The sequence below is a fragment of the Bombina bombina genome, chromosome 3 (genome assembly GCF_027579735.1).
Source record: "Bombina bombina isolate aBomBom1 chromosome 3, aBomBom1.pri, whole genome shotgun sequence".
NCBI classification, from domain to species: domain Eukaryota; kingdom Metazoa; phylum Chordata; class Amphibia; order Anura; family Bombinatoridae; genus Bombina; species Bombina bombina.
Window position 1 is genome coordinate 476880203 of NC_069501.1, and position 17034 is coordinate 476897236.

At 38.9% G+C, this 17034-nt stretch overlaps 1 protein-coding gene across 1 annotated transcript in view; it reads right to left on the reverse strand.

The window, feature by feature from the left end:
* Positions 1–7829: 7829 nt before the first annotated feature.
* The window catches only part of PACSIN1 (protein kinase C and casein kinase substrate in neurons 1), an 86139-nt gene continuing 76934 nt past the window's right edge, over positions 7830–17034 (reverse strand). Inside the window, exons 6-9 of the mRNA XM_053704717.1 lie at positions 12937–13057; positions 11174–11298; positions 10207–10400; positions 7830–8979 (exon numbers count right to left, since the gene is read on the reverse strand). Of these exons, the coding sequence (XP_053560692.1) occupies positions 8870–8979; positions 10207–10400; positions 11174–11298; positions 12937–13057 (550 nt within the window). The 3' untranslated portion in view covers positions 7830–8869. The remainder of the gene's footprint in view (positions 8980–10206; positions 10401–11173; positions 11299–12936; positions 13058–17034) is intronic.

Consider the following 17034-nt stretch of genomic DNA (forward strand, 5'->3'; position numbering starts at 1 on the left):
ATTATGCCCAGCAGTGCAGGGGTTAATTAGGGAGCTTGTAGGGAGCTTGTATGGTTAATTTTAGCTTTAGTGTAGTGTAGTAGACAACCCAAAGTAATGATCTAGGCCCATTTTGGTATATTTCATGCCACCATTTCACCGCCAAATGCGATCAAATAAAAAAAAAACGTTAAATTTTTCACAATTTTAGGTTTCTCACTGAAATCATTTACAAACAGCTTGTGCAATTATGGCACAAATGGTTGTAAATGCTTCTCTGGGATCCCCTTTGTTCAGAAATAGCAGATATATATGACTTTGGTGTTGCTTTCTGGTAATTAGAAGGCCGCAAAATGCTGCTGCGCATCACACGTGTATTATGGCTAGCAGTGAAGGGGTTAATTAGGAAGTTTGTAGGGAGCTTGCAGGGTTAATTTTAGCTTTAGTGTAGAGATCAGCCTCCCACCTGACACATCAGACCCCCTGATCCCTCCCAAACAGCTCCCTTCCCTCCCCCACCCCACAATTGTCCCCGCCATCTTAAGTACTGGCAGAAAGTCTGCCAGTACTAAAATAAAAGCTTTTTGGGGGGTATAGGTTTTTTTTTTTTAAAAAAATAATAATTATTCTGCTGTATAGGACCCCCCTTAGCCTCCAACCTCCCTGATCCCCCCCAAAACAGCTTTGTAACCTTCCCTATCTGCCTTATTGGGGCCATCTTGGGTACTGGCAGCTGTCTGCCAGTACCCAGCTTATACAAAAAAGTGCTTTTTTTTCTTAAGTTTTTTTTTTCTGTAGTGTAGCTTCCCCAAACCCCCCCCCCCCACCACCACAAACCCCAACCACCTCATTGATTGTTTTTTTTTTCAGTTATTTTAAACTGATTGCACCTTTTTCTGTAGTGTAGCGGTTCCCACCCGCTCCCTCCCCGTGCACGCGCCCGCCCCCCGCCCTCCCGTGCACGCGCGCGCGTCCGTGCGCGCCCCCGGGCATCCCCGCCCACGATCCCGCCCCCCTCCACATCTCCAGGGCCATCGATGGCCGCCACCCGCCTCCCGGTAATGCTCCCACCCACCAACGAAGGAAGCCACCGATCTCCGGTGCAGAGAGGGCCACAGAGTGGCTCTCTCTGCACCGGATGGCTTCAAAAGGTTATTGCAGGATGCCTCCATATCGAGGCATCACTGCAATAACCGGAAAGCAGCTGGAAGCAAACAGGATCGCTTCCAGCTGCTTTCCACACCGAGGACGTGCAGGGTACGTCCTCAGGCATTAACTGCCTTTTTTTTGAGGACGTACCCTGCACGTCCTCGGTCGTTAAGGGGTTAAACAACATTCCAATTTACTTCTATTATCTAATTTCCTTCAGTCTTTAGATATCCTTTGTTTAAGAAATAGTAATGCATATTGGTGAGCCAATCACACAAGGCATCTATGTGCAGCCACCAATCAGCAGCTTCTAAGCCTTTTCAGCAAAGAATATCAAGAGAATGAAGAAAATGAGATAATAGAAGTAAATTAGAAAGTTGTTTAAAATTGCATGCCCTTTCTAAACCATGAAAGAAAAAATTATGGGTTTAATGTCCCTTTAACTCCTCACATCTCTCTGTTTGACTGACCCCAGTACCTGCTTATCTTATTTCATACAGTTAGATGATATTTGACAAGCTCCCCGTGCTTTCATTGAAAAAGGTGTTTAAGTATTGTGTAAAATCCCCATATCTCTCTTTGGGGTCACATGGGTTGTGTTTATAGTTATTGGAATGCAGAGGGTGAGGTTACTGTATTTGCAAGTGTAATTGCTCAGAGCAGAGTTGGTTCCCACGCTGTCTCTTACTCTCCATCTGATCACACAGTGACTGTTTGCAGTCTAATTCAGGCCTATTGTATACAGCCACCTCCCTCCTACAGCAGCCTTCCCACGCTGGGGAGTGAGAGAGGCAGAGTCCAGTGGGAAAGTTAAAGATACATTAGTACTTCAAATCTTTCCATCAATTATAAAAAAAACAACAATATTTAATGAGCAAAACTGTTTAAATTGAACCAAGTAAATGTTTACGTTTAACTGATACCTGGTTATCAATTACTCAGTGGCTGATAGGGGCAACTCCCACAGAAAAAAAAGTTGTTTTATTAAAGGGACATTAAACACTTTGAGATGCTAATATAAAATGATAAATCGTTTATATAAAAATAACTCTGCAATACACTTTCATTATTTATTTTGTCCCCTTTTCCTGTAATTCCATTCTGAAATTGTGAGCTTTTCAGTTCCTGTTAGAAATGGAAGTGCAGAACACTGTTATATTCCACACAGCCATTGGCTGAGCACTCTAGTAACCTATTTATAACTGTCCCTAATTGGCCACATCAGAGAAGGTAACCTAAGTTACAACATGGCAGCTCCCATTGTTTTATAGACACTACAAATTTACACTTATTTTGTCAATATTTAAACAATAATGAAACGTTAAGAAATACATCTACAGGTTATTCTCAGACTAATCTTTTCTCTGAATGCATCATTCTATCTAGCATTTATTTAGTGTTTAATGTCCCTATAAGCACAGAAACAATCATTTAAAAAAAAAAAAAAAAAAAAAAAGCAAAACAAACTAAAGCACTGTAAATCATTTTTAAACATCCTCTTTTATCAGAAAACATTTTTGTTAAAGTGATGTTTTAGTGCAAAAATTGCATGTTCTTAATTTGTCATTTTAGCACTACTCACTTTGCAAATCTTGGTGTTTAAACCCCCCCAAAGGGGTTAAGCACATAGTTAAAGTACTGCTCAGGAGAACTGCTGGTACTAAGCAGACACGCTGAGCCAATCAAATACATTTCTCAGATTAGATCATGTTATTTTTGCACAACAACGTAAAAGACAAGCAAGCTACAACAACAACAAAAAAGAGAAAAATATACAGTATATAAGTAGTAAAGTATGTAATAGGAAAATGAGTCATGTATGGTATTAGAAAGGTTAACCCCTTAACAGCACAGACTTCTCTTGTTGTTTTCACACCTGTAAAGGCACAGGTCTTGCCGAAAGTGGCAAGACGCGCTATTACTACATATTTCACTCTCTGAGGCATTTGGAAATAGTGCGGTCTCGGCTCTGTCAGCGAGAGCAGTGCTATTTAACCCTTTAGATTGAAAACAACAGCTGTCATTAAGGGGTTAATAGGAGAGGCTAGACAAAGGATCCTATCTAGAATGCAACTATCTCACGTCTAGTTTAAATCCAATGCCATGACTACTGTTTTTTTGCGCACAAGTATTAGTGATTTTTTTTTACTGCCATTAACCTTGATAATTACTCCCTCTAGTGCCCCACCCCGGCTATACCACTGCGTCCCTTGAACGTCAATGCTTTTAAATGTGATTATATTAACTAAGTACCATACAAATGCACTTACACAGTTTCTTATGATGTTGGTTTATGTGTTTATAATTTAATGTAAGACTGCCGCAGTAACTAATTACTTGTTAATTTGACTAACTCCTGTATAACTCTTCACAAGTAGGTGGTGGTTTCAAAATGAATGATACAGTACATATATGATTACTCAGGCTCATGCTGATTGGCTGTACTTAAAGAGACACTAAATACTAAATATATTTTATTAGTATTGAGGTTATTTACGGCCTCTCTCTAGTCATGGGTGCAGCCATGTTGAAATTTATCTTTCTCTGAGGTGTTGGCATATATTCAGCAACTCTCCTTTGTATACCTGCAGTGAAACTTAGATTCCAAAATGGCGGCATCCATAATTAGAGGGGGGTGCATGAAATGTATTTAGTGATTAAAGTACCTGTAAGAAGAGGATATACATTAAACATTAAATATATTAACTCTTTCACTGCCAGAAAGAGAGACTAAGAACCCTGTCTACTCCCCTTCCCCCCCCCACCCCGACATTGTACTTATGTTGTATAATGCTGACATTCATAATATTTATTCATATAATGACAAAGCATGGTAATTCCACACTCCATTAACTTATTGACTGCCAGAAAGATACACAGTTTACATAAACATTGCCGTACATAACTGCCAGCGAATCCAACATTGGATCATACAGTATGTCTTACTTTGTATGCTTGTTCATGTCTAAAAATGTATATACATAATGAATACATTTTCTTAATATTATTAATGCATAAAAAAAAATAAAATGAATAAAATCATATAACGTATACATTGCTTTTGAATGTGTTTGGCACACAGAATGGTAAAAAAACAAGCAAAAAAACATGGTAGTGTAGGCTTATTAAAGGGAAATACGGATGGGTTATCTGAGACAATAGGATTGTGACAGAATGGGCATTTAAAGGGAGCAGTTATATGAAGTAAAAGGAGGAATTAAAGGGATAATAGGTAGCAGATGGAGTAATAGGGTTGCCAGGTGTTCAGTATTTCAGTTCAGTATTTTAACAATTTATCCAGTAGAAATAATGTCAACCATTGGCATTAAAGGGGACAGTAAACACTTTGAGATTTTAAAATAATGGGCTAGATATCAAGTGGCGTGCTAGCGTTAGTCTGGCTCGTGATCAACAATATTGTGACTGTGCTAACTTGCTCATGTTTTACAAATTGAAAGTAAATGGGTGCACTCGAGCACAAACAGAATTTGCGCTCATCGACTGAAGACCTAGGGGCCGAATTATCAATGTCTGTCCGACATGATACGATGTAGCGTATCATGTCAGACAGACATCGCTGAATGCTGACAGCATACGCTGTCGGCATTTAACATTGCACCAGCAGTTCTGGGGAACTGCTTGTGCAATGCTGCCCCCTGTAGATTCGTGGCCAATCGGCCGATAGCAGGGGGTGTCAATCAACCCGATCGTATAGGATTGGGTTGATTGCTGTCTGCCACTCAGAGCAGGCGGACCGGTTAAGGAGCAGCGATCTTAAGACCGCTGCTTCATAACTGCTGTTTTCCGTGCAGAAACAGGGGGAAACGTTCAGCCCTTGATAAATCGGCCCCCTAGTGTAAAGTGTAAGGTGTAAAGAAAAATGTGCACCAAACACAACATAAATACATATTAATAAAGCGTTACACTCATATATACAGTTTCTGAAAAAATTCACATAAATATTAATTTTATAAGGGTTAAAAGGTATATAGTATATCTAACTGGAAAGGGTGTGTGTGTGTGTCTAAATATGTATAATGGTATATATATATATATATATATATATATATATATATATATATATATATATATATATATATGTGTGTGTGTGGGGGGGGGGGTGTATATATGTGTGTGGGTGTATACAGTATATTTATTATATATATATATATATATTTATATATGTATGTGGGTGTATATATGTGTAAATGTATTTATGTGTTTTATATATGTATACAGGTATACCCCGCTCATACAGCGGGTTAGGGACCGGAGCCCCGCTGTAAAGTGAAAACCGCCTTAAAGTGAAACAAGGCAGTTTTAGCTTTCTTTTCAGTGTTTAAAATCCTGAAAACATGTTTGAACTAACATATATTAGGGGGTGCAATAGTGCTATATTTAGTTTAACACTAGCACAGCAAGTATTCAATTAGTATTCTATAAATACTGTACCTGTAAAATTGTGACAATTACTGTAGTAAAATTTGCCAGACTATAGCACTGAGGCACAAATTGCACTGCAATGCTATAAACAGAGTGAACTAAGCATAGAAAAATGGTGCCATTCACTTTTCTAGCAATCTCACAATGATTATAGCACTGTTTCAAAATCCTTGGAGGTTGAACTTCAGCTCCACAAAACGATGTATTAGCGAATCACTGTAAAGTGAAGCGCTGTAAAGTGAGGTATACCTGTATACACTTATATAGACTTTGGAGCCCTTTCCACTCAAATACCTCAAAAGTTGAAAAATAATTTTTAATCAATTTTAATATGTAATATTGTGCTTTAAAGTTTTTTTTTTACTGTGAATGTTTAACATTCCAATGTTCTTCACTTAGATGAAAATGTTCTTTGTATTTTAAAATAGATGTTCATATATATATGGATTTAGTGCTGTATGTCTTACGCGGTGTAGGGTTAGTGTGCGAGTATAATGGGCTCCATTGAAGTCTATCAGGAGAAGATAACGTGGTCACGATATCCGAAGTACTGAAGTGCGCATCGGGTTTCGTTTGCATGCAAACACTTTACTTTCAACTTGTAATACACACAGAAAACAAATTGGCATTCCACTTGTAATCCCGCCCCGAATGTTTAATTATGTCTAGGAAAACAACTTTCCAATAAACTGTATTTATTTTGCCCACTTTTCCTCTTATTGAAGTCTGAAAATTATGAGTTTTCCCATTCTCACAACTGGAAATGCACAAGGCAGGCTTTATAAGTCTTTTAGGCTCTAGTAGAGATTATCAGACATGGAACTGCAACTGTCTATGAGTAAGCGCCTCTAGGGGGCACGAAACGCGTCAGGCTTCTTGTCTGTCCACCTGTTTTCATGTCTGTGCACTTTTGGATTTTCGTCTTTTATTGTAATTTTTCAATATATGTTTTAACTCTTTTCAGCACTTGTTTGCAGTGCCTGCTTTCTCCTTTTTGATCTAACTGCAAAACAATGGTTAGTTGGATATCATAATGACTGTGACTACTAGCTATGTCTTCTCCAGTAACAAACCAGGACTGACTCCTCCAAATAAGACAAGTAGTGGGTAGATTGACTACTGAAAAAATAAATGGTTAATGTATTGCAAGACAGCAAAAAAAAGAGGAAAAGAATCTTGTAATTGCAAAGTGCATACTGTCCCTTGAACTGATTGTGCCTGGTCTTAAAGGGACAGTCTACTTGAAAGTTTGTATTGCTTAAAGGGACACTCAAGTGAAAATGAAACCTTCATGATTCAGAAAGAACACACTATTTTAAGAATATTTTTAATTTACTTCCATTATCAAATTTTGCACAATCTTTTTATATACACACTTTTTGAGGCACCAGCTCCTATTGAGCATGTGCACAAGCTCACAGGGTATACGTATACTAGTCTGTGATTGGCTGATGTCTGTCACATGATACAGGGGACTGGCAATTTTTTTGAAATTTAGAGTGTTATTGCATTGTTTTTTTACTATGCATTTTTTAGTTATGCAATTCTACTTTATTTAGTGGTCCTTTAAAAAGATAGATAATCTCTTTAACATTGATAATCCTAACGTTTAACAAAGAATACCAAGAGAACAAAGCAAATGTGGATAGTTGTAAAATGGATAGTTGTTTTAAATTGCATTAGATTTTGACTTGACTATCCCATTAACAACATATTCCCTATATAACTACTTCATATATTTCCTGCAGTTATATTCTAAAAATCCTTTTTTAATGATGAATAATACATATGGCAATGATTTCTATAAACCCCAAAACAATGTTTGTAACAATAGAAGACAACAGACATTTTCTCTCTCTCTCGTTATTATACTCTGACTAAGCTATGAAAGTTTCCTTTAGCAATTTTGAAATGTCAGAAAAAAAAATCTACTGCTCATTTAATATTCAGAGTATGCGCTATTGCATTGTCTTTTTATTATGCACTTGATTATACAGTCATACTGTATTTATTAAGGGAATTGAAATGCAGATACTTTGATTCATTTTGACTTCCATGCCCCTTCAAAGTAATTTATATGCAGATAATGTATGTGTGGTTTGAGGACACATATTAACAACCGTGCTACTGACACTGGCTACACAGTTCTGTATTAGAACCCTTCTCTTCTGTTCTGTGCAAATGCTTTAGAAAACATCTTAGAAATTAACAAATAATCTTTGCAATTTGCTTAGATAAAAAGTAGACATGAGACATACCAAGGTTACATATATATATATTTATTTATTTATATAACTTTAAATTAAATATGTCATGTACAAGGATCTGTCAAGGCTCAACCCAGACTCTTTTCTTGCCAACAAAATCAGACACAGAGTACCCTGATTGGCTCAGGCTATCGATATGGACCTTCACTGCTTTTCCAAACAGAGTTTTTTGATTGGCTCAGTCTGCTACAGGATGTATATTAAACTCACTCCTTTCCCTGAAGCACTTCCAGGAATTCAGTTCTCTGACAGTTGCAAGATGTTTATGTTAATAAACAGACTTAATCTCTCCACATTATAGTAATTAAGCTCTCCGGTTAGTTTTCCCCTCCCCTAGAAGGACCACTATGATAGACCATGGGACATGAGAGTTGACTAATCCCAGCCAAACTGAATTTAAAACTCTGTGATTGGCTAAAATTGCTGCCACAGACATGTTGAGCCTACATTTTGACCACCTCCCGATCCCCTCTAAAGTTCTGTCTTAGAGTTATATTACTGGATCAGGCTAGACTCACCTTTTCAAGTTATGCTCAGTTATTAGTCTAAGTTGTTTGTCTGGTTTTCTCTTCCACTGGCCCTTTAATTGTTTCATCCATCCATAATTTAATTACGTTTAATGGAGATTATATAGTCAAGTATTATTGAAGCCCACAAGTTTTTCTTACAGTGCATAAATTGACCTCAGGCACCAAAAAGGTACCACAAATCATAATACATTATAATTAATATTTTAATGACTCCCTAAATTTTCAGTGTCACTCCCCCTTGTAGTGGCAATTTAAAAAAATAACAAATGGTAACTATGGACCAGAGTAATATACATTTTAAAGGAAGGTTTGAGGAATTTATGGTTTTGCAGGGCTCAAGAGGGGAGAAGATAACACGAACAGACACGGGTCCAGCCTTGGGCTACCTTACCCTCCCTCTTCTGGTCCCACCTGCTTTGTTGGAAAATGTGAGGAATGACTGGTGGGGGAGGAATTTCTCGTGGAGGGGAGACGTGCGATTGGGTGGCTCAGGTCAGGTGTTTAAATATGCTCCACATAATTTGCTGGGTACAGGCCTTGCCGCCCGGTGTCCAGTTGTCCTCTACACCATCCCTGTTCATCTTCATCCTCCAGCTTAGTCAGCTCATCACCTGAGGAGAGAGAGAAAGGTCATTTATTTCAAGAACTGTCATTTGGCTTATCGTATGATCACTGATGAGGCAGGGTGATCAAACAGAATAGAAAGTATGTTCAGTTACCACCTGTGACCAATAACGCCTGGACTTCCCATAGTCAACTTAAGCTCCAATTCTCATTTGACCTCTCCAGTCTATTACTACACTGCTGTATAGATCTGACATCCGCTTTCTATTTTTAAAGGGACACTCAAGTCAAAATAAAGTTTTATAATTCAGATACAGCATACAGTTTTAAGACACTTTTCAATTTACTTCCATTATCAAATTTTGCACAGTCTTTTTATACACACACTTTCTGGGGAACAAGATCCTACTGAGCATGTGCGCAGGCTCACAGGGTATACATATGCTAGTCTGTGATTGGCTGATGTCTGTTACCAGGTAGAGGAGGCCGTAAAATAGAAGAAATAAATCTGCTAGAAAAACAATCTACTGATTTGAAATTCAGAGTAGATGTTAATTCATTGTCTTTTTATTATGCACTTGTTAATTATGCAATTCTACTGCCTTTAGTGGTCTTATAATGAAGATAATGAGGCCCATTTATCAAGCTCCGTATGGCGCTTGTGGGCCCGTGTTTCTGGCGAGTCTTCAGACTCGCCAGAAACTCCAGTTATGAAGCAGCTCCATAACCCTGACTGCCTGCTCTGAGCAGGCGGACAGGAATGGCCACAATTGAACCCGATCGAGTACGATCGGGTTGATTGACACCTCCCTGCTGGCAGCCCATTGGCCGCAAGTCTGCAGGGGGCGGAGTGGCACCAGCGCGCTGGTGCAATGCTGAATACGGAGAGCGTATTGCTCTCCGCATTCAGCGAGGTCTTGCGGACCTGATCCGCACTGTCGGATCAGGTCCGCAAGACCTTTGATAAATAGGCCTCAGTATCTTACTTCAATGAGCAGTCCTGTGTAATAGTGCTTTGAATGCAAAATGAGGAGAGCGGGTGCCGCAGCCATCCTCTGTGGAGCAAAACACAGAAGTCTGCACAGCTCTAACTGCATGGGCCAGAATTTTAATTGTGTTGTGGCTTGTACTCAACATACTAGTTATGGCCATTAGAAGGCAAATATATGAAAACTATGCACCTTGCACCTTATCACGCCATGAGTTAAATTGTTCCAACTATGAGTATCAAACCTCTTTAAGTACAAATCAATTGACACTTTAATATTCTATACCTGCTTTGAAAGTCAGTTCATCTTGCTCTTGACCCTCGTAGTCATAGAGTGCTCGGACGCGCACACGTACTGTCACATCTTCCTCCAGAGAATTGGCTCCTCCATTTGAGTCTCCAGACGGATACGGGCTGTTACCTCCCTCGTCATCTGACCAATCGGTAGTATAGGGATGAGCACGATCGTAACTGCTAACACTGTGAATGTCGGAAATGCATGGATATATTTATATATACTGTAAATTACAATTTTTAGAAAAGCTTTCCATACCATAAAATGCTTATCATCTATCTATCTATCTATCTATCTATCTATCTATATATCTATAATGTATCTATCTATCTATCCATAAAAGGACATAATACAGTGTGTAATTAGGATACTTTTGCAATACATTAACATATCAGCCAAGTGTGACAACTTTCTGAATACATTATTAGCTATTTTGCTGCATTTATTTTTTGTTGACAAATTACCCCCACTACTTGCTCTATTTGGAGGGGTTAACAACATATTTTTCTATCTATCTAACTATCTATATCTATGGTTTATATATGTTAGGGTTTGGCCTTGGACAGCATGTAATTTTAAACAATTTTCCAACTTACTTCTGTTATCAAATGTTCTTAATTCTCTTGATATCCTTTGTTGAAGTGTAGGCTCAGGAGCAGCAAAGTACTACTAGGAGCTAGGTGAACCCATCTGGTCAGCCAGTGACAAGAGGCACATGTCAGTAGCAACCGATCACCCACCAGCTAGCTCCCAGTAGAGTATTACTGCTCTTAAGCATACCTAGCTATACTCTGCAGCAAAGGAGAATGAAGCAAATTGAAAAGTTGTTTACTTTTTACTTTACTGTCCCTTTAACTGCCCATTTACTCTTCCCCCTAGCCAGTTTGTTCCTCTGGTGTTTCTCTTCTGCTTCTTCTACCCTATAGCTTTCTCTGTCAGCCCCTATAGTCTCTCTCACCTGCCCCGGTCACCTCCAAGTGAGCTGGTCTCTGAAGTCGCTGCCACATTGGTCAGGACAGCTCCCTCTACCTTTCGAGTTTTTTCTCTGCGATTAATGGTATGAGTGACATCTGGATTCCACTCCTAGGGAACAGATGAGTATATGGTTACAATGAGAAGAGATACACATCCCTGTCAGTTTGTACTAATGCCTCCTTTATTGTTTTTTATTCCTTGTTCCAAGCTTCATGTAGTTTCTGTCCTCTGTTTCCATCCAAATATCTTGCTTTATTTCTTCCACCTCTCTCCCCTCTTGCTCCCACCCCCTCTCTCTTTCATTCTCTCTTCTTTTTGTCCATCTCCCCCCCCCCCCTCTCTCTCTCTCTCTCTCCCCTTCTTGCTCTCTCATCCCTCTCTCTTTCATTCTCTCTCCTTTTAGTCTATCTTCCTGTCTCTCTCTCCCCCTCTTGCTCTCTCATCCCCTTTCTCTTTCATTCTCTCTCCCCTTCGTCTATTCTATCTCCCTTTTTCTCTCTCTCCCCCATTGCTTTCTCACCCCCTCTTTCTTTCATTCTCTCTCCCCTTCCTCTATCTCCCCCCCTCTTGCTCTCTCACCCCCTTTCTCTTTCATTCTCTCTTCTCTTTCATTCTCTCTCCCCTTCCTCTATCTCCCCCCTCTTGCTCTCTCACCCCCTTTCTCTTTCATTCTCTCTTCTCTTTCATTCTCTCTCCCCTTCCTCTATCTCCCTCTCTCTCTCTCTCTCTCTCTCTCTCTCTCCCCCCTATTGCTTTCTCACCCCCTCTTTCTTTCATTCTCTCTCCCCTTCCTCTATCTCCCTCCCCCCCCCCTCTTGCTCTCTCACCCCCTTTCTCTTTCATTCTCTCTCCCCTTCCTTTTTTCTCCCTCTCTCTCTCTCTCTCTCTCTCTCTCTCTCTCCCCTATTGCTCTCTCACACCCTCTCTCTTTCATTCTCTCTCCCCTTCCTCTATCTCCCTTTCTCTCCCCCCTCTTGGTCGCTCACACCCTCTCTCTCTCTCTCTTTCATTCTCTCTCCCCTTCCTCTATCTCCCTCCCCCCCCCTCTTGCTCTCTCACCCCCTTTATCTTTCATTCTCTCTCCCCTTCCTTTTTTCTCCCTCTCTCTCTCTCTCTCTCTCTCTCTCTCTCTCTCCCCCCTATTGCTCTCTCACACCCTCTCTCTTTCATTCTCTCTCCCCTTCCTCTATCTCCCTTTCTCTCCCCCCTCTTGGTCGCTCACACCCTCTCTCTCTCTCTCTCTCTCTCTCTCTCTCTCTCTCTTTCATTCTCTCTTCCCTTCCTCTACCTCCCTTTCTCTCCCCCCTCTTGGTCTCTCACACCCTCTCTCTCTCTCTTTCATTCTCTCTCCTCTTCCACTATTTCTCTCTTGCTCTCTCACCCCCTGTCTCATTCATTCTCTCTCCCCTTCCTCTATCTCCCTCTTCCTCTCTATCTCTTAATCCCTCCCCGCTCTCTCTCTCTCTCTCTCTCTCTCTCTCTCTCTCTCTCTCTCATCTCTTTCTCCCCTCTTTCTCTCTCTCTTTCTCCCCCTCTCTTTCTCTCTCTTCCACACCCTCTAAGACAGACTTTACAAGATAGAATCTACGTTGTTCATGAAGTTTTTTTCAGTGTCATCTTTTGTGTGTGCTAAATATAAAGAGATCAAAACGTGCATATGTATAGAATGGAGCCTCTTTAAAAAATAAATGCCTGCAATAAACCCTAAATAACAAGTCAATGTACCTATCTCTGGTTTTTACTCACTTCAAACTGTGGCCAATTCATATGCATTCCGGGGCCATGTGACGCTCTGAACCATCGTAAGTCCTCCTGAACGTCAGCGCTGCGGATCATTTGCTCCAGCTCTTGGTATACAGCAGCGTAACTGCAGAGAGAGATTTACATATTTAATAAGAAATTACTTTTATCTTCAAATTTGCTTCATTCTCATGTTATTGTTTGTTAAAGAGATTTCTAGATAGGTAGCGTGCACACGCCTGAAGTACTGCATGACAGGAAATAGTGCTGCCATCTAGTGCTCTTGCTAATGTATAACACTCTTGCAACACTGCTGCTATATATTGCTGCAGGCGCATACACGCTTCTGAGCTTACCTTACAGCTTTTCAACAAACGATACCAAGAAAACAAATAAAAATTGATAATAGACGTAAAATAAAAAAATATATATATTGTATGTTCTATCTAAATCATAAAATAATTTGTTTTATGTCCTTTTAAAGAAAAGTCACAAAGAAGTGCAAAATTAAGAAGTTCTAATATGTTTAAAGGACCAGTCAACACAGTTGATTTGCATAATCAACAAATGCAAGATAACAAGACAATGCAATAGCACTTAGTCTGAACTTAAAATGAGTAGTAGATTTTTTTTCTGACAATTTTAAAAGTTATGTGTCTTTTTCCACTCCCCCTGTACAATGTGACAGCCATCAGCCAATCACAAATGCATACACATACCATGTGACAGCCATCAGCCATTCACAAATGCATACACACTTATTCTTGCACATGCTCAGTAGGAGCTGGTGACTCCAAAAGTTGAAATATAAAAAGGCTGTGCACATTTAGTTAATGGAAGTAAATTGCAAAGTTGTTTAAAATGGCATACGCTCTCTGAATAATGAAAGTTTAATTTTGATTGAGTGTCCCTTTAATTCTATTATATGTGTTTAACCCCTGCAATGCCACCTCCTTAAAAAGGGACAGTTCGTCCAAAAAATGTCTCCCATTTAAATTGTTCTTAAATGATTCATTTTACCTGCTGCAGTGTGTTAAATTGTTTACAAGTAGCTCCTTTAGCCCTATTTTGGCCTTTGAAATAGCTGATTTAGCCTGTGGTATCCCAACCTATACTGAAATTTTCTATACTGGAGTATTTCTATTGAATAGCCTAAGTAAACACAGCCAGTAGAAGAGATTACACTCTTAGTGGGGGGCATGATAGTTAAGTAATAAAATTATAATTTTCCTTTGTTTTCTCTATGTATTAAGCTTTAGTTTTCCAGACAAATATAAGATAAGGAAGCAAGTGTGTGTACACAAAGTGATAACATAAAGAGATCTGATATTAGCTTGAAGCTCAGCCCATTGTAATAGGCTGTGGTTTAAAAACACAAAACCAGCTCATTCATATACACAAATAAACCTGAAAATGCAATTTCTCATACATTTTATACTCTGCAGCTGGTCATTGAAAATACATTAATATAAAAACAATTTTACAGTGTACTGTCCCTTTAACATGAATGCACTACTGAAAATGAGCTGAACACATATGGTGAGTCAATGAAAAAAGAAATGTGTGTAGCCACCAATCAGCAGCTAGCCTCCAGTAGATTGATGCTCCTGAGGCTACCTAGGTATGCTATTCAACAAAGAATACTAAGATAACTAAGTATATTTGATAACAGATGTACATTTAAAAGTGTCTTAAAGTTGCATGCTCTTTCTGAATCATGAAATTTTATTTTTTGCTTTTATATACTTTAAAGGGACATGAAAGTTGTTTTTATATATGCACTGGAAATTAATAAAAAAATTTGCATACACATTGCATTATTGTAAAACATTTAAAGGGACATGAAACCCAAAAATGTTCTCTCATGATTTAGGCAGAACATACAATTTTAACAACTTTCCAGTTTACTTCTATTATCAAATTTGCTTCATTCTCTTGGTATCATTTGTTAAAGGAGCAGCAATGCACGACTGGTTTCTAACTGAACACAAGAGTGAGCCAATGACAATTGCAATATATATGCAGTTACCAATCAGCAGCTAGAACCTAGGTTCTTTGCTGCTCCTGAGCTTTCCTAGATAAACTTTTCAGGAAAGGATAACAAGAGAAGGAAGCAAATAAAATAATAAAAGTAAATTAGAAAGTTGTTTAAAATTGTATGTTCTACCTAAATCATGAAAGACATTTTTTGGGTTTCATGTCCCTTTAAAGGGACAGTCAAGTCCCAAAAAAACATTCATGGTTTAAATAGGGCATGTAATTTTAAACATCTTTCCAATTTACTTTTATCTTCAATTTTGCTTTGTTCTCTTGGTATTCTTAATTGAAAGCTAATTCTAGGAGGTTCATATGCTAATTTATTAGACCTTGAAGACTGCCTCTAATATGAATGCATTTTGACCACTAGAGGGCATTAGTTCATGTGTTTCATATAGATAGCATTGAGCTCATGCATGTGAAGTTACCCTGGAGTGAGCTCTGATTGGCTAAAATGCATGTCTGTCAAAAGAACTGAAATAAGGGGGCAGTCTGCAGAGGCTTAGATACAAGGTAATCACAGAGGTAAAAAGTATATTATTATAACTCTGTTGGTTATGCACAACTGGGGAATGGGTAATAAAGGGATTATCTTTCTTTTTAAACAACAAAATTCTGGTGTTGACTGTCCCTTTAACACTTATTTTGTTAGCAATATCTGCATTGTATTGCAATCTAGGGACACACTCTATGGACATGCCATGTGAAAAGTCTCGTGATTGTTATTTATCTTTTCTATTTTGCTGTGGCCAATTAGGGGTAAGGTGTAAATGAGCTCCTGTAATATCAAGCAATAACTTTGCAGCATGTCAGTGGTCTGAATTCTGCAGAATGCACTGCAGTCTCTCTGGGAGAGTGGAAAAAAATAAAATAGTCATATTTAAATTACAGTAAAAGCAGGTAAAATAAATAATAAAAGTAGGTTGCTAAGTGCATAAATAAAACCCTTAAATGCATGCTAGATATAATGATATATTCAAACCAAAGATTAGCCTGAGAACAGTATGCATATGTATTTTTTTACAACGTTGTTAGTTGTTTAAATATTGAAGAAATAGGAGTAAAGTTTTAATTTCTATAAACTACAGGTACAAAACCCTTAAAGGGACACTAAACCCAAATTTTTTCTTTCATGATTCAGATAGAGCATACAATTTTAAGCAACTTTCTAATTTACTCCTATTATCAATTTTTCTTTGTTCTCTTGCTATCTTTATTTGAAAAAGAATGCATGTAAGCTAAGGAGCCAGACGATTTTTGGTTCAGAGCTCTAGACAGCACTTGTTTATTGGTGCTATCCAATCAGCAAGGACAACCCAGGTTGTGAACCAAAAATAGGTCGGCTTTTAAACTTTACATTCTTGCTTTTTAAATAAAGATAGCAAGAGAATGATGAAAAAATTATAATAAGTGTAAATTAGAAAGTTGCTTAAAATTGCATGCTCTATCTGAATCATGAAAGAAAAAATTTGGGTTTAGTGTCCCTTTAATCCAAACTGCTTGAGACTGCAAAAAGGTTTGAATTTCAGATTAGTTTGGATTCTGGAATACAGTTTGGAGAGGGGGTGGTACTTAGGGGTCGATTTATAAAGCAGCGGAAGCTGCTTCCGACCCACTCCGCTTCAGGTCCGCCGCTCCTTAACTCGTCCGCCACCTTTGAGGCGGCAGACAGCAATCAGCCCGATTGGATACGATCGGGTAAATCGGCCCCCAAATATAAACAATAATATCTAATGTCATTTAGGCACTAATTACATGTCATAATACATCTTATACATGCAGCCTAAAGGTAGAAACAGCAGTTTGAAGCTGCGGTCACAAAGACCGCTGCTCCATAACCCTGTCCGCCTGCTCTGATGAGGTGGACATGAATCGCCGGAATTCAACCTGATGGAGTATGATCGGGTTGATTGACACCCCCTGCTGGTGGCCGCTTGGCCGCAAGTCTGCAGTCTCTTGTGAGCTGCTGGTGCAATGCTGAATACAGAGAGCGTATTGATCTCTGCATTCAGCGAGGTCTTGCGGACCCAATCCGCACTGTCGGATCAGGTCCGCAAGGCCTTTGAT